At 50.0% G+C, this 25,048-nt stretch overlaps 1 protein-coding gene across 1 annotated transcript; it reads left to right on the top strand.

Annotated features, from left to right (window-relative positions):
• Positions 1 to 2,326: 2,326 nt before the first annotated feature.
• Positions 2,327 to 16,022, top strand: LOC138480745 (protein Wnt-11b-like). The gene is made up of 5 exons (XM_069612479.1): positions 2,327 to 2,586; positions 10,639 to 10,874; positions 12,394 to 12,671; positions 13,588 to 13,880; positions 14,486 to 16,022. Exons 1-5 carry the CDS (start codon positions 2,498 to 2,500, stop codon positions 14,658 to 14,660), a joined length of 1,071 nt encoding a protein of 356 aa, XP_069468580.1. The 5' UTR covers positions 2,327 to 2,497; the 3' UTR covers positions 14,661 to 16,022.
• The last annotated feature ends 9,026 nt before the right edge of the window (positions 16,023 to 25,048 follow it).

Genomic DNA, 25,048 nt, shown 5'->3' with positions numbered 1-25,048 from the left:
CCACAGTCTCGCAATGCTAGTGGTTCCCATTGACTGTCCCAGATCCCTCCAGTGTATTCTATGCTTCTGTCCAAGACCCGTCCAGTGTATTCTATGCTTCTGTCCCAGACCCGTCCAGTATATTCTATGCTGGAGGGTTTGTATGGTCTCTAGCTTTACCCAGTCTCCAGCTTTACCCACAGTCTAGGAATGCTAGTGTTTCCCCGTGACTGTCCCAGACCCGTCCAGTGTATTCTATGCTTCTGTCCCAGACCTGTCCAGTGTATTCGGTGCTTGAAGGCGTGTATGGTCTCCAGCTTAACCCACAGTCTTGCAATGCTAGTGTTTCCCCTTGACTGTCCCAGACCCATCCAGTGTATTCTATGCTTCTGCCCAGACCCGTCCAGTGTATTCTATGCTTCTGCCCAGACCCGTCCAGTGTATTCTATGCTTCTGCCCAGACCCGTCCAGTGTATTCTATGTGTCTGTCCCAGACCCGTCCAGTGTATTCTATGCTTCTGCCCAGACCCGTCCAGTGTATTCTATGCTTCTGCCCTGACCCGTCCAGTGTATTCTTTGCTTCAGTCCCAGACCCATCCAGTGTATTCTATGCTTCTGTCCCAGACCCGTCCAGTTTATTCTATGCTTCTGCCCAGACCTGTCCAGTGTATTCCATGCCTCTGTCCCAGACCCGTCCAGTGTATTCTATGCTTCTGTCCCAGACCCGTCCAGTGTATTCTATGCTTCTGTCGCAGACCCGTCCAGTGTATTCTGTGATTCTGCCCAGACCCGTCCAGTGTATTCTTTGCTTCTGCCCAGACCCGTCCAGTGTATTCTGTGCTTGAAGGCTTGTATTGTATCCAGCTTTACCCACAGTCTCGCAATGCTAGTGGTTCCCCTTGAATGTCCCAGACCCGTCCAGTGTATTTGGTGCTTGAAGGCGTGTATGGTCTCCAGCTTAACCCACAGTTTCTCAATGCTAGTGTTTCCCCTTGACTGTCCCAGACCCATCCATTGTATTCTATGCTGGAGGGTTTGTATGGTCTCTAGCTTTACCCTCAATCTGGCAGTACTAGTGTTTTCTGAGCCTGGTCCAGACCTGAGAGGTCTGGTCATTCCCTGCCCACTCTTTAATCTCAGACCTACGTGGGCTCCAGCTTTTTCCTATCTGCTCTTTGCGTTCAGACCTACACGGTCTCTAGCTTTACCCTCGGGTGCTCGGTGCCATCGTGCTCCTGTCTCTACCCCAGAGCTACCCAGTATGAGAGTGCCCGCAGTCGCTCTAATGAGGGTGCGCTGAGAGCGGTTCTAACGCGCTGCCAGGCATAAATACACGTCCTTTGCGTCGGATTCTATAGCGCCACGAGTCAGGGCACCTTAACGATGCACAGAGGATGTGCGCGCTGTGCAACAATGCTAGCGTCGCCGGTATTATTTTGAGTATTGCTGGCAGCATTCATAATAATAATAATGCCAAGTGTAATAGCAACTTGTCAACTTCATTGCTTATTTAAAATAATATTGAAATACCACATCAATAATTATAATAATCATTACCATCCCTGTCATTACTAATTCTATTGGGATCCACACAGCGCTTAATAAACCGGCTCGCCGCCTCTAAGCACTGTTAATAACAGGCCTTAAATGGCCATGCTTCTAGCTAACCCCCCAGCCCCCCGCCGGGATGGGGGAACCTATATTCACCACCTTTGTCCCAGTATAACGGCCCACGGACCCCCGCCCCCTGGCCTTTTAATTAGAGCTCTTCGCGGTAACACATTGCCCTCTAAGCGCTTAATTACGCTAACCCGTAATTTCCCCGTGCCGTGCCCCACAGGACCTGGGTAAACGCGGCCCCGCGCTAAGCCCCCCTCGTATCTCTCTCATGCTGATTCGGAGCACCCTAAATCCAGTTAGCGTGGGCCCGGCGGGGACATTTCCTCCCCCCTGGTGCCCCCGCAGACACCTCTGTGCACTGCCCGTGTGAACCCGCTCGTTTATTGGTGATGCGCGGCCCCGCAGTGCCGAGTCTGCGCCTTCACAAGTGCTTCAAAGTTTCTGCTTTTTGAAGCCAGGAAGCCTTCCCTGGAACTTTGCATTTCTATACCTGGTGTGCGCCCCCTGCCCCTGCCCGGAGTGTGGATTGGCCCTCCAAGGGGGCTGGGGGCCAGACTGCCTTTGTGTGCGGTATGTGTGGTGGGGCTGACTCGGGACCCGGGCACCGTTTGACACCCAGCTGTTACGGCATCCTATTGTGCGGGCTGTTTGCTAATTGCACCCGATTAGCACACGGTCGTGACGTCACCCGGGGTTTTAAAGCCCAGGGGCAGGGCCTGGCCTTGGCAAGGAATCTCAGAGCCTTGGAGAGGCAGAGCAGGGGTAACAGCGGCAGAGCAGAGGCCAGGGGGAAAGGACGAGTCTGGGTGTGTGTCCCCTCTGTCACCCACCGGGCTGCAGCGACAGCACCTCCCCCCCCCCCTTTCTCGGATCCCGGCGGGCTGTTTCTTCGAGGAGGATGGCACTGGAACCCAGCGCCCTCTTGATGGCCAGGGCGGCCCTTCTTCTTGTGTTTGGCACCTCTAGCTGTGGGGCGATTCAGTGGCTGTAAGTAGTTTATGCCTGTATTGGGGGGGGGTCGCTGTATGCAGAATCTCAGCTCTTGGAAGGGGCTATTTGGGGTACATTGTTTTACTGGAGACAACGAAACATACTATGAAATGAACAACCTAAGCGGGTATTTTGGGGTTGACTGGGGCGTCGATATGTCACAATAACAGGTTTTATGCAGCGCGCGTAACGGGACTGAGCAGGCCTGTACTTTATAAATCGCTCATGCCATACAGCGGGCGTGCTGTCCATTCTGTTGTTCTAGTGTTGTTTGTAATAGTAATGCTCCCCCCTCATCCCCCTTTCCCCCCTCACGCACACACAACCCGGGCGCCGAAATATGCACCTTTGTAATTAATCATAGAGCGCTTTAATTTTGCTTGACAAGGGCCGGTGCTTTGGGGGTGCGCCCTGGCATGCCAAGCTCTTGGGTATAGGGTGTTCATAGTCCTCAGAGCTGCTCGTTGGGGTTAGAATACACCGCATTCAATAGTTTTTTGTGTGTGGAGGTGACGTAGAAGCATTTGAACCGGTTTACGTGACAGTGCTATAGACGTGGAGGGCAAGTAGCAGGGACTTGCTAAGGGAGGGGGGGGGGTGTGCATGTGCGTCCTAAACGGCGCTTCTTTTTGCGCACTTTCCAGGGGCCCGCTGCGGAATTTGGCACCGCTTTACTTTCGCGATAGATCGCTTTCCCCGGCGGGGGAAACCGCGCCATACCGAGCTCTACGTGGTGTTCTGGGGAGGGAATTCCCGTGGGGGTCCCATCACAATGGGCCACTCTGTGTGCTGGAAAGGAGGGTCTTTCACAGATATTTAAACGTGCCTCTAAGTTTGCCTCGGGCACCGGGGGACCAGATGCTGGGACATAAATCGGTCGGTGTCAATGAGAATAGCGCGGAGTATGCGGAGTCTTGGCTTTCCCCGCTGTGAACATATGCGGGCGCGCACCGCGGTGTTGGAATAATACCTCGCTTTGCAGCGCTTTTCCTGCACCCGAGGCAGCGGGTATGGGGTGAAATTAGCTATACCACGTGACATAAAGGGACCACTCTGACCCAACAGGCTTGGCGTCTCGTCTGATCTGGGATATGTGCAATATTTCTGCGCAATGTGCGACACAATCCTGCGCGTAGAACGTTGCATGCCAGCGGTCTATCTATAGCTCGCTTTTAGGAGCGCCTCCCGGGTTCCATCCCAGGCGCTTTCTAGTTCCGCGGGGGCCGCTCCATTGACCATTCTGTCTCTGTGGTAAAATCATGATATTCGTCTCCCTTCCCGGGATGCAGTTGGGGCGGGGGGGGGGGATGCTTCGACGCGACTTGTCCATTATCAGCGCCTCGCAGGAACTCGGAGCCGAGTCGCGCCTATCTGCGCTTTATCAATAAATCGCTTTAAGGCGCACCGGCTGCGGGACGGGCTGGCGAATTAGATAAAGCGCGCCGGTGCCAGGCTCCGAGAAGGGGGTGCGCGGTGCGGGCAGGGGGCTCTGTCACTGTGAGGTTAACACGACAGGCATTTTACGTTACTGGAGGGGCCCCGACCCAGTGTTGTTTTACATAAACCGGATTAATTCACAGTCTTTGGGCGCTGTGTGTGTGTGTGTGTGTGTCTGCCTGGGGGGAGGGGCGACGTTTTCTTCACTCCTTTTGTGCACCGAGCTGTGCACCTTGCTTTGATCGCAAAAGTGACCTGCGATTGGTGTCTTTCCCACGCGTGCACGTTTCCGCGTTATGTAGTGCGCACTTTTGCCGCTGCGGCGCCCACGCCCCCCGCTTCCCTGCCCACTTTCGGGGGTGACCCTAACATTCCTAACACATCAAGGCGCTGCAGGGGGGGAATCAGAGCGCGGCCCAGGCTTAAATGCCGAATTCATCTTTCCCGACCTTTGAAATGTCGTCATCTTTGTGGGTTGACAATTTGCCGCACTGGATGTGGTAACCATGACGACCGGTAAGCATGCAGTGTAACTGTTCAATAAAACGCCAATACCCCGAATGAAAAAAAAGTTATGCGTGCAACATACTGGCAGCAAGCGCTCAACCCACTGAGCTACATGCCTATCTAATCTGGGATCGAACACTCGCCAATGCAATGTAAACGCTCAGCCCTGGTCGATAGTTGTAATTATTTCGAATTGGGAGTTCAACTTTCCACGCCCTGAAAACACAGCGCCTACGGTCTGTCGTTGCGGGGGCGGTATTTGACGCTATATCTGTCTCCCGCAGTTTCCTGTGTGTTGCGGGTGTCGCTAGGAAACAATGTAGGGCCGATTCATGGAGTTCTTTGCACGGTTACTGAAAAGTGTCTCTGCACAAACTCTGTACACAGTGCAAAGTCAGTGCATAGTCCTTTTTGCAGTACAAAAGGACTTTGCACTGCAAACATACACTTTGCACAGTTCCATGAATCAGGGCTTGTGTTGGCAGTGCGGAGTCACTTTTCAGCAGTGCAAAGTCACCTTGAACCGTGCAAAAAATTCCATGAATCGGTCCCTTAGTCTGAGATCAAAGCTGGAGACTTGTGTGGTGTGAATGTTTGGGCTGCACGCACCAGTAGACTCGGGCGGCCTAGTAGTGGTCTGTGTGTGGTTGGTATGGCTGTTTAGCCACCACGCACCCCCACGCATCTGCCTGGGTGTGGGTTCCACCTCTGGGCTAAAGTCGTACTTGTGGAATGAGTGATTTGGGGGCTGCAAACCCCGTCTCACTGCTTCCTTTGCTGGTTTCGCAGCCTCTGTTGGTGTACCCCATAAATGAAACGGGGTGCCACATTCAATGCTTTTCTCTATTGGAAAAGACTATCAATCGAAAAGTCACGTGATGGGCGGGTGGTGGTGCCACTCTCGAGCAGCTGCCTGTCGCCTTTGTCGCCTTTGGCTGTGCGGGTGCTTAGGACTACACCTCCCATCAGCCATAACAAGCGCAGACAAAGGTGATGGGTCATGGGAGTCGGAGTCCAGCACGTCTGGAGAGCCGCAGGTTGCAGCCTCGCGCAGGCGCAGTGCACGCCACCGCGCAACTTAAGAATGCAGTCATGTATTCATCAGTTCCCCGAAACCACCATCACCCCACAAGACCCCGCGGCCCCAAACAGAGGGATTGCACCCTAGGGTTGGGGGCAGGAGCTCTGGGAACGTCAGGTCCCCAATGGCTGTGGGGGGCTTTCACTCGTATGTGCACCACTATCGCTAGTAAGAGCTGTGTGCAATTCTACACACCCCTCGTGTGTACCCTGCAACCCCTACAGACCTCATACCACATACGGGGCAACTCGCATATATGCATAAGGGCATTTTGCACACACTCAATGTTGCTTGTGCACACATGGGTCTTGGGTATGCCTGCAGGCCTCCTCTCTCCCTGGGCGAAGGGGCAGTTGAACACGCGTCATCCCCCTCCTGCACACAGCCCCCCTGGGACATGCTTTCAGGGGCAAAGACTCCCTGGGGCAGGCACACACATCGTTCCCCTCCCGCACACACTGCTCTTGGGCCCTGCTTCCAGACCCCCTCCTTTCCGTGGGACACCCTGCACACACACAGTGCACACACGCAGATCTGGGGCCTCCTTCCACACCCCCTCCTTTCCTTGGCACACACGCACCTCTGGGGCCTGCTTCCACCCCCCCCCTTGTTTCCTTGGGACCCTCTGCACACACGCAGCTCTGGAGTCTGGGGCCTGCTTCCACCCCCCCCCTTGTTTCCTTGGGACGCACTGCACACACGCAGCTCTGGGTCCTGCTTCCACACCCCCTCCTTTCCTTGGGACGCACTGCATACACGCGCCTCTGGGTCCTGCTTCCACACCCCCTCCTTTCCTTGCGACACTCTGCACACACACTGTGCACATACGCAGCTCTGGGGCCTGCCTCCACACCCCCTTGTTTCCTTGGGACCCTCTGCACACACACTGTGCACACACGCACTGTTGGGGCCTGCTTCCACACCCCCTCCTTTCCTTGCGACACTCTGCACACACACTGTGCACACACGCAGCTCTGGGGCCTGCCTCCACACCCCTTCTTTCCTCGGGACACTCTGCAAACACCGTGCACACACGCAGCTCTGGGTCCTGCTTCCACACACCTTGTTTCCTTGGGACACTCTACTCTGCACACACACAGCTCTGGGGCCTGCTTCCACACCCCCTCCTTTCCTTGGCACACACGCACCTCTGGGGCCTGCTTCCACACCCCCCTCCTTTCCTTGGGACGCACTGCACACACGCACATCTGGGGCCTGCTTCCACACCCCCTCCTTTCCTTGCGACATTCTGCGCACACACTGTGCACACACACAACTCTGGGTCCTGCTTCCACACCCCCTCCTTTCCTTGCGACACGCTGCACACACACTGTGCACACACGCAGCTCTGGGTCCTGCTTCCACACCCCCTCCTTTCCTTGTGACACTCTGCACACACACTGTGCACACACGCAGCTCTGGGGCCTGCTTCCACACCCCCTCCTTTCCTTGGCACACTCGCACCTCTGGGGCCTGCTTCCACACCCCCCTCCTTTCCTTGCGACACTCTGCACACACACTGTGCACACACGCAGCTCTGGGGCCTGCTTCCACACCTCCTTGTTTCCTTGGGACACTCTGCACACACGCCGCTCTGGGGCCTGCTTCCACACCCCCTCCTTTCCTTGCGACACTCTGCACACACTGTGCACACACGCAGCTCTGGGTCCTGCTTCCACACCTCCTTGTTTCCTTGGGACACTCTGCTCTGCACACACGCCGCTCTGGCGCCTGCTTCCACACCCCCTCCTTTCCTTGCGACACTCTGCACACACTGTGCACACACGCAGCTCTGGGTCCTGCTTCCACACCTCCTTGTTTCCTTGGGACACTCGGCTCTGCACACACGCCGCTCTGGGGCCTGCTTCCACACCCCCTCCTTTCCTTGCGACACTCTGCACACACACTGTGCACACACGCAGCTCTGGGTCCTGCTTCCACACCCCCTCCTTTCCTTGCGACACTCTGCACACACACTGTGCACACACGCAGCTCTGGGTCCTGCTTCCACACCTCCTTGTTTCTTTGCGACACTCTGCTCTGCACACACGCCGCACTGGGTCCTGCTTCCACCGACACTCTGCTCTGCACACACGCCGCTCTGGGTCCTGCTTCCACACCCCCTCCTTTCCTTGCGACACTCTGCACACACACTGTGCACACACGCAGCTCTGGGTCCTGCTTCCACACCTCCTTGTTTCCTTGGGACACTCTGCTCTGCACACACGCAGCTCTGGGTCCTGCTTCCACACCCCCTCCTTTCCTTGCGACACTCTGCACACACACTGTGCACACACGCAGCTCTGGGTCCTGCTTCCACACCTCCTTGTTTCCTTGGGACACTCTGCTCTGCACACACGCCGCTCTGGGGCCTGCTTCCACACCCCCTCCTTTCCCTTTGACACTCTGCACACACACTGTGCACACACTCAGCTCTGGGTCCTGCTTCCACACCCCCTCCTTTCCTTGCGACACTCTGCACACACTGTGCACACACGCAGCTCTGGGTCCTGCTTCCACACCTCCTTGTTTCCTTGGGACACTCTGCTCTGCACACACGCCGCTCTGGGGCCTGCTTCCACACCCCCTCCTTTCCTTGGGACACTCTGCACACACTGTGCACACACGCAGCTCTGGGTCCTGCTTCCACACCTCCTTGTTTCCTTGGGACACTCTGCTCTGCACACACGCAGCTCTGGGTCCTGCTTCCACACCCCCTCATTTCCTTGCGACACTCTGCACACACACTGTGCACACGCGCAGCTCTGGGTCCTGCTTCCACACCTCCTTGTTTCCTTGGGACACTCGGCTCTGCACACACGCCGCTCTGGGGCCTGCTTCCACACCCCCTCCTTTTCTTGCGACACTCTGCACACACACTGTGCACACACGCAGCTCTGGGTCCTGCTTCCACACCCCCTCCTTTCCTTGCGACACTCTGCACACACACTGTGCACACACGCAGCTCTGGGTCCTGCTTCCACACCTCCTTGTTTCCTTGGGACACTCTGCTCTGCACGCACGCAGCTCTGGGTCCTGCTTCCACACCTCCTTGTTTCCTTGGGACACTCGGCTCTGCACACACGCCGCTCTGGGGCCTGCTTCCACACCCCCTCCTTTTCTTGCGACACTCTGCACACACACTGTGCACACACGCAGCTCTGGGTCCTGCTTCCACACCTCCTTGTTTCCTTGCGACACTCTGCTCTGCACACACGCCGCTCTGGGTCCTGCTTCCACACCCCCTCCTTTCCTTGCGATACTCTGCACACACACTGTGCACACACGCCGCTCTGGGGCCTGCTTCAACACCTCCTTGTTTCCTGGGGACACTCTGCTCTGCACACACGCCGCTCTGGGGCCTGCTTCCACACCCCCTCCTTTCCTTGCGACACTCTGCACACATACTGTGCACACCCGCAGCTCTGGGTCCTGCTTCCACACCTCCTTGTTTCCTTGCGACACTCTGCTCTGCACACACGCCCCTCTGGGTCCTGCTTCCACACCCCCTCCTTTCCTTGCGACACTCTGCACACACACTGTGCACACACGCCGCTCTGGGGCCTGCTTCCACACCTCCTTGTTTCCTGGGGACACTCTGCTCTGCACACACGCCGCTCTGGGGCCTGCTTCCACACCTCCTTGTTTCCTTGGGACACTCTGCACACACACTGTGCACACACGCAGCTCTGGGGCCTGCTTCCACACCTCCTTGTTTCCTTGGGACACTCTGCACACACACTGTGCACACACGCAGCTCTGGGTCCTGCTTCCACACCCCCTCCTTTCCTTGGGACCCTCTGCACACACACTGTGCACACACGCCGCTCTGGGGCCTACTTCCACACCTCCTTGTTTCCTGGGGACACTCTGCTCTGCACACACGCCGCTCTGGGGCCTGCTTCCACACCCCCTCCTTTCCTTGGGACCCTCTGCACACACACTGTGCACACACGCTGCTCTGGGGCCTGCTTCCACACCTCCTTGTTTCCTGGGGACACTCTGCTCTGCACACACGCCGCTCTGGGGGCTGCTTCCACACCCCCTCCTTTCCTTGGGACCCTCTGCACACACACTGTGCACACACGCAGCTCTGGGTCCTGCTTCCACACCTCCTTGTTTCCTGGGGACACTCTGCTCTGCACACACGCCGCTCTGGGGCCTGCTCGCAAGCCACATTCCATCTGAAAGCTGCACATGTCTCGCCTGGCCCTCCTCAGCTGTCTGCTGCCCCTTCCCAGCGGGGGCCTGCTTTCCTCTTTGTCACATCGAGGGCCACTGGCTGGCCACTATTAGCCTGGAATGTGTCCTGTTTTCCAGGCAACTCCTCACAACCGCCCCCTTTCCCCCCCAGCAATTATTAATAGGATCACAAAGCAAAGCCCCCGTGCAAGGACCCAACTCACATTCACGCGCCCGTGCGTGCGTGTGTGACAGTAAATCAGAGCCACTTCGTTAGGTTTATGGGCAGTTTCGTCCAGGAGGGGGCGGGGCGGGTGAGTAGGGGGCCACCCGCCCCGTAGGATAGGGTTTTAGTGTATGCTGCGGCCAGATGTATACAGGTTTATGGGCCTAGCTGAGAAACGCCTGACGTGTGCTTCAGTTACCGGCTCCACCTGACATGTAACAGACCCTTCCCCGACCCCATTAGCCCCTTAGAGCCCCTGTGCCCACACGTGAGCCTCTATGAAACAGGACATAATAATAATTATAAGAATATTTGTATATAGCGCTTTAATCTAAAGCGCCTTGCATAGGGCATATTTACATACATTACTATTATTACCCAATCCAAATTGGGGCGTTGGATGGCCACAGCAGAGTGTGGCATTGAGGAATTCTAAGAGTTGTGAATTTGTAATAATTTGTACTTTATGGGGCAGAGCTAGTATTTCGAAATTGTGACTTGAAGGAAACGCGGACCACAGCAGCAGGCGCCCAACCCACCGATCTGCTATACCTGCTTGCTTGAACTACAGCTCTTTCGTGGATGCTGACGTGTGTTTCTCTTTCCCCCCCCCTAGCGGCCTGACGGCGAATGGCAGCGCAGTGGGCTGGAACGAGAGCCAACACTGCCGCCTGCTGGACAGGCTTCTGCCCGACCAGTACCAGCTGTGCAAGCGCAACCTGGAGCTCATGCCCACCATCGTGCATGCCGCCTCGCAGACCAAGCTCGCCTGCCAGAGGACCTTCTCCGACATGCGCTGGAACTGCTCGTCCATCGAGCTGGCCCCCGACTACACCCCGGACCTCATGAAAGGTAGGTGCGCCCCAGCGCCTTGCAGGCATTCCTCGTGGGCCGCCTGCCACCCACTGGACACTCCTCCGAGGCCTCCGGGCATGTGGCGAGGTTTAAAAAACGTTTAAATAAATAAATAAATAAATGCACAGTATGTACGGCCACCTATATTTGGGATAAAGTAGCCCTACCGTCCACTATATGGGGTAAGTATCCTAGATAAGCGCCTAGATGCCTCTGGGCTTTGTAAGCTATATAAATGACAACATAAATAAATATAATATCCCCTGGACCTCATATATGGGATAACATGCCCCCGGACACTATATACGGGACACAGTATTGCAATTAGGGTATTGAGTGAGCGCGGGCCTAGCTTCGGGAGCAACAGATCGCTTTACAAGTCATAGGGGAAGCGCAAAGTGCGGGAAGGCAGGGGGAGATAACCGGGGAGGGTGGGCATATTGGTTCGTAAGAACTCTCTCTACAAGCCGTCAGGTGAAGGAGGGAGTGGGCAGATTGCCCAGTGTGAGGTTCGGTGAGGAGTGTGAATGGACCAACATGTTTGGGAAGAACCATTCTGTGAAGAGGAGTGACTTGATCGCCTTCCTGAAATGTAGACGTGATGGGGCAAGTCTCCTGCCAGCAGGAGGAGTTTCCAGAGTCGTGGGGCATAGGCAGAAAAGGCCTGGCTTCTGGTAGTAATTGTGATTGGTTGTTTATAACGCGCTTAATACCCAGGGGTTTCTAAGCGCGGACCCGGGGATCGAACCTTTGTTGCTCCGTATCGTCTTGCTTCCAAGGCGAGCACGTTGCTCCACAGCTATCCTCCCGAGGTTCTTTCCTTCCTGCACCAAGGGAGTTCAAGTTTGCGCACGTCTTTACTACTGGCAGATTGTAGGCCTCCGGAGACGCTGAGCTTTTCAGCAGGGTAGTTTGGGGACTTGAGGGTGACACTGAGCTTTTCAGCGGGGTAGTTTGGGGACTTGAGGGTGACGCTGAGCTTTTCAACGGGGTAGTTTGGGGACTTGAGGGTGACGCTGAGCTTTTCAGCGGGGTAGTTTGGGGACTTGAGGGTGACGCTGAGCTTTTCAGCGGGGTAGTTTGGGGACTTGAGGGGGTGCAGCAGGATTGGAAGGTGATGCGAGCTTTAGTAATGCTTGTAGATTGGCGCACTTGCTCCTCTTCAGTAACCGGACCGCTCAAGGAGTTCAGTTGCCAAAGTCCTTAATCAAGGCGACCTATCACCTAGTCAATAGTTTAAAAATGTTTTTTAAAAAAATAAAAAAATAATTGCAGGCGAATGTGGGGATATTGCAGGGTTCTTGTATTTCATGTGTGTCAAATGAACTGTTCCTTATCCCCAAGTTTGGGAGTTCTGTAGATTTTGAAAAATTGTGCATCAAGGTGTCCTACTGAGCCTGGAATGCAAGTGCATTTTTTTAGAAAATATCTAGGAAACAGTAACAATAAATAAGGACTTCAGATCAGTCAATAGTAAATTCTTAATGATCTCCTTTCTCCCGACTTCCACCCACAGGGACCCGAGAGGCGGCCTTCGTGTACGCGCTTGCCTCTGCGGCGGTGTCGCACTCCATTTCCCGCGCATGTGCAGCAGGAGAACTGCCCACCTGCTCTTGCGGGGCCATGCCCGCTGAGGTCCCAGGACCCAACTTCAGGTGGGGCGGCTGTGGAGACAACCTGCGGTACGGTCTGCAGTTGGGGGCGGCCTTCGCCGATGCGCCCATGAAGTTCAGCAAGTCGGGGACCCAAGCCACCAGGCTGATGAACCTTCACAACAATGCGGTGGGCCGGCAGGTGCGTGTAACCACATCATGTTCCTGGACTGTGTGTGCTCAATGTCAGGGGGGTGGCAGGCTTCCCTGGTGGTGCTGGTGGTGGTGGTGGCTTGTATATGTGTCTCTGTAGGTTGAGGGGGGAGTTATAGGGGTGTGGGTGGGTGTGTGTATGTATAGGTCTGCAATTATTTGTGGTTGGGAGGCAGTTTACAAGTGGTGGATGGGTTACGCATGCATGGAAACAGCAGTATGTGTGTTTGTAGCAGTGCTAGTTGTGTATTACTTAATTGATGGAAGTTTTGATCTTGGCTGTGGGATATTGTGATAATCTAAGTGGTATATGCACGGGGTTCTAGGATAGGTATTGTGGCAGGTGGTGTGTGGGACCCTGTGTCATTTATAGATTATTGAATGGAAGGAACTGGGGTGTGTCTATAGGCTGTGTAGACTCACGTGCTGTGCGGGCGTGGCTCTAGGTTCATTGATTGTGGATATTGATGTATGTGTGTGTCTAGGGCATGTATCTGTGTGTGTGGCTCTATCATGTGTCTGACTGGGAATTATGCATATGTGTGGCTGTAGGATATAGTATGGATGGCAGTGGCGCATGTCATATTATTGCAAGAGGTCTGTGTGACTATAAATGCTACATGTCTGGCGCCCAGTGCACGGCTTGGTTATGCACGCTCGAGCGCACCTGTGTCTTGAAACAGGTCATTCCACATGGTGAAGAGGCCCTCTGACCTTCTCTTCCCCAAATGTGGCAGCTGCCTGATCGTGTAGGACTGTACGATGTGCCCTGAGAATTAGTTTAATGTGATTGGCTAAAACCTGGAGCAGGCGGGCCTGTTTCCTAGGGAACTGCTGGTCATTCTAGTTGCACGATGTCCATGCTTGCTTAAAGTCCTCACCGCCGTGTCCCTCAATCTCTCCAGGTGCTGATTGACTCTCTGGAGACCAAGTGCAAGTGCCACGGCGTCTCGGGGTCCTGCTCTGTGAAGACCTGCTGGAAGGGCCTGCAGGACCTCGGCGACATCGGCGACGACCTCAAGTCCAAATACCTGGCTGCCACCAAGGTCATCTACCGGCACATGGGCGTCCGGAAACAGCTGGTGCCCAAGGAGCTGGACATCCGGCCCGTCAGGGATGCCGAGCTGGTGTACATGGTCAGCTCCCCAGATTACTGCAACAAGAACCCCAAACTGGGCTCCTACGGAACACAGGACAGGTAAGGACCTTGCTGGCATATTTAAGACCCCGTCTTGCACCTTCATTCCTATGTGTGGTGGAGACATCTTCCGTGGCTTGCTCAGTTACTTGGGACATGTATGTGTGCAGACGCTGCTCCCGTGACATTTGGAAAGCTCGGGTAGACGCACAAGAGGACATTAGAGATCTCCCTTACTGGTCACTGGCGGCAGCTGAGCTGCATAGAAGCCTTCCGACGGTTTGCACCCGAATCACTTTCTGACCTGTGAGTTTCACATTGTCTGCGGTTACACAGGTGAAGGGCACTCTGCCTCCAGGGCACAAGTGGTTAGTTAATAAAGTGCCCAACGGGACGGAAACGTCTGCCAGAAAGTGCAGAGACAGGATGCGGGGTGGAAGGGGACTGAAATAATTAATGTCTCTGGCTTTTCCCTATTTTCCTTACCCCTGAGGATTCTGGACAATTTGATATGAGATGTAGTTGTAGTTCAGAAGTAGTTACAACTTGTTGGGTTCAGCGCTTACTGGTCGCCATGACAGTTTTTGGATGGACTTTAAAGGGAAGTTGTGACTCTGCGTCTCTCCGAGACTCATAACTAATGCTATACACTATCTTTTCTCTAGACTTTGTAACAAGACTTCGGTTGGGAGTGACAGCTGCCACCTAATGTGCTGTGGACGCGGCTACAATGCTTTTGCCGAAACCGTGGTGGAGCGCTGCCAGTGCAAGTACTACTGGTGTTGCTATGTGACGTGCAAGAAGTGTGAGCGGACCGTGGAGCGCTATGTGTGCAAGTGAACTGCCCTCAAGTGCGGGTGGGGAGTGGACCCCCACGGCCTACACTCATTTGGGCAGCAGAAGTACTCCGGGACACCCAAAAGACATGGCAACCCCACAGTGTGTACATAACTGGACCAACAACCGCGCCTTGCCCATCCACTTCTCTCTTGAGCAGACGTGTTGCTAAGCACACGAGGGCCCGAGCGAACCCAGAGGGGAAAAAAACATTTTCCCGCTAGTTTGTTGATCCGTCCATCCGCCGGCTTTTGAAAATGGACAATGTGATGACCTTTTTGGGTGGCTTCTTAGGTTCTGACCCCACATTTCAAGCAGTGGACAAATCGTTTATCACCCCAGACGCTTGCCACCCCCAGCGCATCACTGAATGCACGGCCCAGGGGCTATTGACTGCGAGTTTCAATAGCTGGGATTGATGGATGGGCAAGTGGGGGCTGGGGCCGTGGGGCCAAGAAAAGAGAGCCACGGGAAGAGTGTAGGAAATAAAGACACCGTTGAGGGGGGGTGAGGTCCCTGCCTACAGCCCCCCCCACATAGAACATTATCTGTGCAGAGCTTGGGGAAGGGCCTGTCGCATGCCAAAGTTTGCTCTGAAATTTGATCTGGGGCTTGTTCGAGGGCCAGAGACGTGTTGGGAGAACAAGCGTCGACACTGCTGATATGAGGCCAAGCTGTGCCTGCTCGCCAGGGGAGGGTGCATGGTGGATTAACACCTGCCTTTGGAATGCACTGGAAAATCAGCTGGCTGTGTGGGGTTTCCCATGACCGCTGCTGCCTGGAGGTGGGAGGTGCTAGGGCTTGTCTGTTTACGAGAGCCGCCATGACACTTGCTGCCTGGAGGTGGGAGGGGCTAGGGCTTGTCTGTTTACGAGAGCAGCCATGACACTTGCTGCCTGGAGGTGGGAGGGGCTAAGTAAGGCTCATTGGATTTTTATGAGAGCCGCCATAACACTTGCTGCCTGGAGGTGGGAGGGGCAAGGATCCTTGGATTTTTATGAGAGCCGCCATGACACTTGATGCCTGGAGGTGGGGGGGGCTAAGGCTCATTGGATTTTTATGAGAGCCGCCATAACACTTGCTGCCTGAAGGTGGGAGGGGCTAAAGCTCCTTGGATTTTTATTAGAGCCGTCGTGACACGTGCTGCCTGGAGGTGGGCGGGGCTAAGGCTCGTTGGATTTTATTTTGGGGAGCCGCCATGACACCGGCTGCCTGCAGAGCTCATCCAAACGCCACCTTTGTCAGCTGTGCAATTCCATTCTTAATGTAAATAATTAAAGAGAGGACACTTTCCTGGACATTATCAAATAGATGTACTGTTTATATTTTATTAATTTATTTTTGTAATAAATATTTGTTTTCCTGCTATTGGAGGCTTGTCATTGTTTCGTTTTCCTACCTTTGCCTCCAGCACCGTATGTTTCACTCACAGCAGGACAAGGGGTGGCTCTCGCGGTTGGGTTGCGGAGGGTGGGTTAGTGGGCCTGCCACACAGTCACCCGTGAAATGGACACTGCAGGTGGTTTTACTCACCAGTGCCGCTGGGGGCTGCATAAGAGGAGTTTGTGTAAGGTATCTAGGACAAGTGGGTTGGCAGAGAAGCCCCCCTCATGATTTGGAGTTCTTAATTTTCCAGTTAATGCCCTGCACTGAGGGCAGCACCCAGAGACACGTATCTCTCGTATTTTTGGGGCATATGGAAGTCACAGTCCAATGCGTAGCATTTACAGCCCTTTGGTGCATGTTGCTTGTAATTGTTCAAAGAGACATACGAGACCGACATCCTCTCTCGCACACACACTTGCTCTCTATAACTGTTTCCCTTCCATTATCACTCTGCCTCTCCTGCTGTCTCACTCGTTCCTTTACGATATTCCTCCCTCCACCTTCCTCTCCCCTGCCATGTCTCCCACTATCTGTCACTCTCCATGCATTGTCTGCTATCCCTGTCTCTCCTGCTCTCCTTCACCTCTGGTCTCTGTGCCTCATGTTCTCTGTCAGCATCTCCATTTGCATTTTCTCCACTTCTCTGTCTCTCTCATGCAGTATCTTTGTCTCTCTTTTTCTGTCTTGACTTCTCTATATTCTATGCTTCAGTCACTACCCCTCATGCTCCTTCTTTCTCCTTGCCAATCTCGTTTCATGTATCTCCTTGCTACTATGTTGCTCTCATATGCTGTCCCTCCTACATTTGTTACCTTTTGTCTCTTATACCATCCCTAGTTCACTCTTTCTCTCTGTATCTGTGTCTCTTTCTCACTATTCGCCAGCTATCTCTTCAGCTAACTTTGTCTCCAGCGCTATCCCCCTTTATCTTGTCATGCCCTGTCTCTCCTGCTCTATCTCTTTATCATCGCTGGTCTAAGATGCTCTTCTGTTCCCTCTTGTCAATCTTTGTCACTCTCTGCCTCTCCTGTTATCTCTCTTCTTCCTTTATTATGCTCTGCGTCTCATACGCTCTCTTCTCCCTGCGTTACTCTCTGCGTCTCCTTTTATCTCTTTATCTTGGCCACTCTGCCTCTTGTGCTCCCTCTCTTCTTCATTTGTTACTCTCTGTCTCTCCTGTTATCTCTCTTTATCTATGTCACTCTGTGCCTCTCATGCTCCCCCTTCTTCCGTTGTCACTCTCTGCCTCACTGTTATCTTTTATTTATTTATTTGGATTTGTAAAGCACGCAACAGCTCGGGAGCATCGTGGCGCTGGTTACATAAGGGGGTGAACAACTTAGTTACATAGGTAGCAGTAAAAAGAGATCACAACTTTGTTACAAAGAACAGCAAAATCAAAACTGAGTTACATTGGTCGCAAGCAGCGAAGCAAACTCATGGCGGAACAGACAGTTCGCAGCGAAACTAGTGGATAGATTTGTTTAAAGATAGCAGTTTTGAGCTTTTCGCGAAAAGCAAAGAGGGGCGTTTCTGCCCTAAATTCAGAAAGGAGCGCATTCCATAGCTTGGGGGCTAGGTGTGGGAAGCCTATTCCTCCAGCTTTGGCTCTGTGGATGCGTTGGATTGTAAGTTTGTGTAGTAGGTTCTAGTGGGCCTAGTTGAGGTGGGTCTAGATAGTGTGTCTGAGAAGTAGGATGGTGCGGTGAGGTTGATGCATTTGTGTGCAGTGGTGAGAATTTTGAATGTGATGCGGTCTTTGACTGGGAGCCAGTGTGCAGCTTTTCTGGCTTGCGAGGTGTGATCTCTTTTTGGTGTGCCTAGGGCTGTTCTTAGTGCGTTATTTTGAGTGGTTTGGAGCCTGCTTATGTTTTTTGTGGATGGGCCAGCGAGTAGAGCGTTGCAGTAGTCAAGCTTGGCTTCTATAGTAGCTCTAGCTATAGAGAGACAGTTGACCTCGGTTAGGAAGAGTTTGATGGCGTTGATGAGTTTGGTGCTGTGGGAGGAGGCAGAAACTATAGCGCTGAGTTGCTTGTTCATGGACAGCGTGCCATCTAGATGCACCCCTAATGCCTTAACAGATGTTAGCACTGGAATGGTACAGTTGTCGATGTTGAAATTAGTGTAGAGACATTCTAGGTTGGCTAGGGTGGCTAGGGTGGATTTTTGGCACAGGACGAATGGCATTTTCCTTTCATAAAATCAACACACAGACAAAACGAAGAGAGGATATTTTATTCTAATAGTGTTTTTGAAAACGTTCAAAGGTGTGCATGCTTCAAACTCCAAGAACCAATACCAATGTTTTCCCTGGAACATGCAGTACCGACATGGGACATCTCACGTTTAGTTGTTTGTTATATTTCATCAGGTTATATAGTGCAGTGGTGAAGTGTCCGCCCTCTAAACTTGAAGACCATGAATCGAGCCCGGAGGTTGGCGGTTGACGTTCATTTATAAATTCAAAGAAGGCCTGATTCTCATGGAGCTTGCGTCACTTCACGCGGGAGAATTTTATTTAGGAAGGAGACCACAGCCATCACTATAGTTGTCCTTTCTCCATTCATCAAAACTGTCCACCAGTCTTCAATGCTGTATGATTGGTACTTTGAGAGGTGCTGTCCCAAAAAGAGTTCTCTGTCCTCTACCAAATCTTGGCAATAAAGCAGTAGGTATTTCTAAGTCTCCGCCTTAGTAAGTTCCTTACAGAATTAGCAGTTATTTTGTCCTGTTTGTCCTCTTTTTGCCAATAGATGCTCTTTTATTATTTTGTCATTCCCAGAATATTAACATTGTATACTTTGTGGCGTCCTACCTGTTCCAAATTGCAAGAAAAAGTAAGGTATTAATACCGTACTTAAGACTGGTGCTTCTCAGTTGACCTTAAATAAGGTTGCTCAATCGTATATAGCTCTTGCGTAAAATAATTCAAATGTCAAACAAAATATATTTCCAAATGGTACAAAGTTTTCCAAGAGAAATGTTTAATTTACATTTCTTGGTTTTATATTTCTTGATTAGTTCAGATATTACGAGGCAACTCAAAATCGATAGGTCAATTATTCACAATAGTACATATGCCAATGCATTTCGGTCTGAGACCATCTTCAGGGCTGTACTGAAGTGAGTGTAGAATCTACACAATGTTAACATCAAACATTCATCGCAATACACATAAATATAATCGATAATTCAAAATAAAGCAAAGCACATACCCCAAATAGATCCAAATAGATGTTGAACATGTAGGGGAAAAATAAATATGGAAAATATGTCAACACACGTCATATCTCTAACCAATCATAGTTGTTTACCATCTTAGTATCCCATGCCCTGTACCTGCTAATCGTGAGTTGTCCTCTCCTGTGAATGCGTTTGTAGAACGTCTCCAATATTCCTGTTAATTGTCAGAGGGGAAGTATGTATTACTATTACTATCGCTATATCCAAATATGTAACTATTTGAGCCAAGGAGGTTAAATGGGCTCTTACCTGCACACGTATGTTTCGCGCGCGGGACCGATCGCGCTCGCTGTACAAGCGAAAGTGAACTGCGCGCGGCCAATAATGCTTTTAAGGGTAGTCATGGGAACCTGGGCGGGGCGTCGAGCAGCAGCATGTTGCTGCTGCACGTACGCCTGTACGCCTCGGGACCCACCGCCCTACGGGAGCGCAGGGGGGCGGGACTGTTGCCATGACTACAAGGTGTGTGTATGTAGTGTGTTGCTAATGATGGAATTAACTTGTGTGGATAGGGGTGGACAAAGCCTAAGCAATTAGTTAATACACGTGACTTCGTTCTATATCCGTGTACGTATTCTGTGAATGTCAACAAACGTAGGTATTAAATAAGGTTAGAACCTGGTTATATGGAGTGGATCAAGAGACCCATACATGCATTTCTAAATATTTTAAACTGTTTCATAATGTGCAATTAGTGCATATTCATGTAAGTACAAAAATACCAGAATACATCATCAAGTTCAATCACACATTTACAATGTGTCCTCAGTTGTGTCTGGATCTCAGTCCATAGCGCTTCTCCATCCAGGAAAATAAAATAAAAAACCAAATTCCTAACAAAACCGTGAATCTGGCTTTTTAGAGAAAACACATATAATTAATCTCTTCATTAATTCCCTTCGGTGTAAGGGAACTTAGTCTGTCTATCCAGAACGTTTCTCGTTGATCAATTCTTTTTTGTAGATCCTCATGTCTTTCTCTTCTTTGGACTCTTTCCAGGACTACAAATTTGATCTGTGCCAGATTGTGTTGTTTACTCTGCCAGTGTCTTGCTACTGCAGAGCTTGCAGTCTTGTTCCTGATACAAGATCTGTGTTCGTTCCACCTGATCTTTGCTGTGCGTTGTGTTTGTCCGACGTAGTATAAACCACAAGGACATTTAATTCCATATATGATTCCTGCCGTGTCACATGTGGCATAGCATTTCAGTTTAATTTTTTCTCCAGTATATGGATGATTTATGGTTTGTCCTTTCATGATATATCCACAGTTGCTGCAGTTAAGGCATGGAAATGTACCTATGCGGTCTGTGCTTCTCTTCTTTTGTGGGGGTCTGGTATGGACTAATCTGTCTTTCAAATTGGAACTTCTCTGGTAAGCAAATGTAGGGGGTTCTTTAAATAGATGTTCTACCCTCTTGTCACATGTTACAGTGTTCCAATTTTTCTTTATGATTGACTTAATCCGATTGCTTTGGCGTGAATATTTCGATACAAACACCAGTGGGGGACAGATATCCTGTTTATGTATTTTGGGTTTGAGTAGTTCTTCTCTATCCTGTGTAACCATGCGTATTTCTGCTGATGTAACTTCCTCTGTTGAATAACCGTGGGCCAGAAATTTCTTACCCATCTCTTTTACAGCTCTTTCGTATTCACTCTGATTACTCACAATCCTTTTCACTCGAAGCAATTGACTGTAAGGTAAATTCTTGATCAGACTGGGTTGATGAAAACTAAGTCTGTGTAACAGACTGTTCCTATCTGTGCTTTTCCGATAGATGGTAGTTTGATATTCTGTTTCTGTGACAGTGATCGCAACGTCTAGAAAATGAATGGATTCACGTGAATATTCGTATGTGAACTGTATCCGTGGGTCTATGTTGTTGATGTATCCAAAAAATTCTAATAGATGTGATTCTGTGCTCTTCCAGATGCCGAAAATGTCATCTATGTACCGGATCCAGGTGATAAGGTCTTGATTCCATAAGTTGTTTGTCAGGACATGTTCTGTTTCGAACTTGTGCATGAAGGAGTTAGCATATGAAGGGGCCATGGTTGCTCCCATGGCAGTGCCTGCAACCTGTAGGTAAAATTCGTCTTTAAATTGGAAGTATGAATTGTTACTAATGAATTCCAACAGTCCCATGATGAACTCTTTTTGTGCAGCTATTTCTCCTTCCCTCAGGAGCATCCACTCCACCGCTTCTCTGCCCAAGTCATGGGGAATCGATGTGTATAAGCTTTTGACGTCTACCGTGAAGCAGATATTGTTGTTGTTGAATGGAACGGTTCTTAGGTGTTGTAGGAAATGAGTAGAATCTTTAATATAGGAACTTGTTTTTTGAATCAAAGGTTGCAAAAAATAGTCAATGTATTTACCGAGTGGTTCGAGGATACTGTTAATTCCGGCTACTATGGGTCTTCCCGGCGGTTTCTGTGTATCCTTATGTATCTTCGGAAGAGTATAAAAATGAGGTATTTTCGGATGAGTATTAGTCAGAAATTTCTTTGTATTATGATTTATCCATTCCAATTCTTCTGCTCTTTCCAAAAGTTTGTCCAAATTGCCCCGGATCTCCTCTGTAGGATCTGCGTCTAGTGATGCATAAGTGTTGATGTCCCCAAGCTGTCTATAACATTCTTCTTCATAATCGCTTGTATTGAGTAGAACTAAGCCTCCTCCTTTATCAGCAGATCGTATTGTTATCCTGTCGTCTCCATATAAGTTTTTAATGAGTTCCAACTCATGAGGTTTCATGTTCAGATTTCCCGGGTGCCTGAATTTCATCTTCTCAAGGTCTCTTGTGACCTGTTTCTGGAAGATATCCACCGAGGGGACTGTTATTGGAGGGATGAAATTGCTCTTTCCTCGGAATTCTTTAAAGTCTGAATCTTCTGTATTTCTAGGATTCTCTTCTTCTAATTCACTGAAAAAAACTTTCAGTTTCATTTTACGAACCAGTTTATATAGTTCAATCTTAGAATCAAATAGGGTGCTGTCGTATCTAGGAACAAAACTGAGTCCCTTTTGTAATGTTTTAATTTCAGACAGGGTTAGATTTCTAGAGGACAAATTAATCACTATGTTCTCTTCTGTTGTTGTCTCGTATTCGGTTTTGTATTTTGCCTTCCTTTTCCCCCTTCTTGTTCTCTTCTTCCTAATCCTAAAAAAGGCTCCCTTTCTCTGTTCGGTGTTTCTGTTGTGCCTGCTGTACTTGATATTCCTGGTGTAGCTTCTTCTTCTTGATTCTGTATTTCTCTCTCAGTATCGGTTCCAGAGCTAGATGTCTCACTTGTGAAGTTTTGTTTTGGTTTCCTTAGTGGAGGGCCATATTTTTCCATCCATGTATAAGCTTCATCTTTTAAATAATCGTAAGTATCCCGTTTGAATTTTCGGATTTTTTTGGCTTCTAATTCCGTCTTGTACCCAGATAATTTTTTGTTGATGTCCTCCAGGATGGAATCTACTTCTTCTCTATTTAATGTAGCCACTAAAGACTTCTCAATTTCTAGGATCTCCTCTCCCAGATCTTTAAGGTCTTTGGCCAGTTCTTGTATGGTTAATAAAATCAGATCCAAAGAGCATTTATTTAATATAGCCTCCCATTTTTTTACGAAAGCTTTACTCTCTTTGCATAAGGTGGGCCTCAATTGTAGACGTAGGCCTCTTGGTATTCTTTGACTTTTATGATATCTCCCCAGTGTTATCGCATGAAGTTTACGATTGATCTCCTTTCTTATCAGATATTCTAGTTGTTTAATTTGACTGGTTGGATCCTGTTTCTTGTTACTTGTTGCACTAAATCCACTGTCGGTTATGAGACCTAGGATTTCGTTCGCCTCTTCGGCTGTGAAGCCTAGCGTATCCGCTCTATTTGTCGTTAAGCCTTCAATGTCCGCAAATGACATTATTTCTTGATGATTATGGTACTGTAGAGGAAGTCCAAAGGAATTCTTTAAAAGTTGTGTGCCTCCACCTTGGATATGCCTAGGCCAAGTTACAGAAATACAATGTGAAGGTGGGCACCACAGTGGTTGGGTCCTTTAATATAAATAAAGTTCATTTAGGAAAATTGTGTAATGTTTTAACCTGGAGCTGCCAGTCTATAAGTGATCCTGTGGCATCCGGATCGCACTAAACAAATTGACGGTAGACGTCAAAAGCTTATACACATCGATTCCCCATGACTTGGGCAGAGAAGCGGTGGAGTGGATGCTCCTGAGGGAAGGAGAAATAGCTGCACAAAAAGAGTTCATCATGGGACTGTTGGAATTCATTAGTAACAATTCATACTTCCAATTTAAAGACGAATTTTACCTACAGGTTGCAGGCACTGCCATGGGAGCAACCATGGCCCCTTCATATGCTAACTCCTTCATGCACAAGTTCGAAACAGAACATGTCCTGACAAACAACTTATGGAATCAAGACCTTATCACCTGGATCCGGTACATAGATGACATTTTCGGCATCTGGAAGAGCACAGAATCACATCTATTAGAATTTTTTGGATACATCAACAACATAGACCCACGGATACAGTTCACATACGAATATTCACGTGAATCCATTCATTTTCTAGACGTTGCGATCACTGTCACAGAAACAGAATATCAAACTACCATCTATCGGAAAAGCACAGATAGGAACAGTCTGTTACACAGACTTAGTTTTCATCAACCCAGTCTGATCAAGAATTTACCTTACAGTCAATTGCTTCGAGTGAAAAGGATTGTGAGTAATCAGAGTGAATACGAAAGAGCTGTAAAAGAGATGGGTAAGAAATTTCTGGCCCGCGGTTATTCAACAGAGGAAGTTACATCAGCAGAAATACGCACGGTTACACAGGATAGAGAAGAACTACTCAAACCCAAAATACATAAACAGGATATCTGTCCCCCACTGGTGTTTGTATCGAAATATTCACGCCAAAGCAATCGGATTAAGTCAATCATAAAGAAAAATTGGAACACTGTAACATGTGACAAGAGGGTAGAACATCTATTTAAAGAACCCCCTACATTTGCTTACCAGAGAAGTTCCAATTTGAAAGGCAGATTAGTCCATACCAGACCCCCACAAAAGAAGAGAAGCACAGACCGCATAGGTACATTTCCATGCCTTAACTGCAGCAACTGTGGATATATCATGAAAGGACAAACCATAAATCATCCATATACTGGAGAAAAAATTAAACTGAAATGCTATGCCACATGTGACACGGCAGGAATCATATATGGAATTAAATGTCGTTGTGGTTTATACTACGTCGGACAAACACAACGCACAGCAAAGATCAGGTGGAACGAACACAGATCTTGTATCAGGAACAAGACTGCAAGCTCTGCAGTAGCAAGACACTGGCAGAGTAAACAACACAATCTGGCACAGATCAAATTTGTAGTCCTGGAAAGAGTCCAAAGAAGAGAAAGACATGAGGATCTACAAAAAAGAATTGATCAACGAGAAACGTTCTGGATAGACAGACTAAGTTCCCTTACACCGAAGGGAATTAATGAAGAGATTAATTATATGTGTTTTCTCTAAAAAGCCAGATTCACGGTTTTGTTAGGAATATGGTTTTTTATTTTATTTTCCTGGATGGAGAAGCGCTATGGACTGAGATCCAGACACAACTGAGGACACATTGTAAATGTGTGATTGAACTTGATGATGTATTCTGGTATTTTTGTACTTACATGAATATGCACTAATTGCACATTATGAAACAGTTTAAAATATTTAGAAATGCATGTATG

Source organism: Ambystoma mexicanum, chromosome 5p, assembly GCF_040938575.1.
Source record: "Ambystoma mexicanum isolate Mex_15411 chromosome 5p, UKY_AmexF1_1, whole genome shotgun sequence".
In the NCBI taxonomy this organism is placed as follows: Eukaryota; Metazoa; Chordata; class Amphibia; order Caudata; family Ambystomatidae; genus Ambystoma; species Ambystoma mexicanum.
The sequence above is the reverse complement of the archived record's forward strand: the minus strand, read 5'-3'. Positions and strand labels throughout refer to the sequence as shown.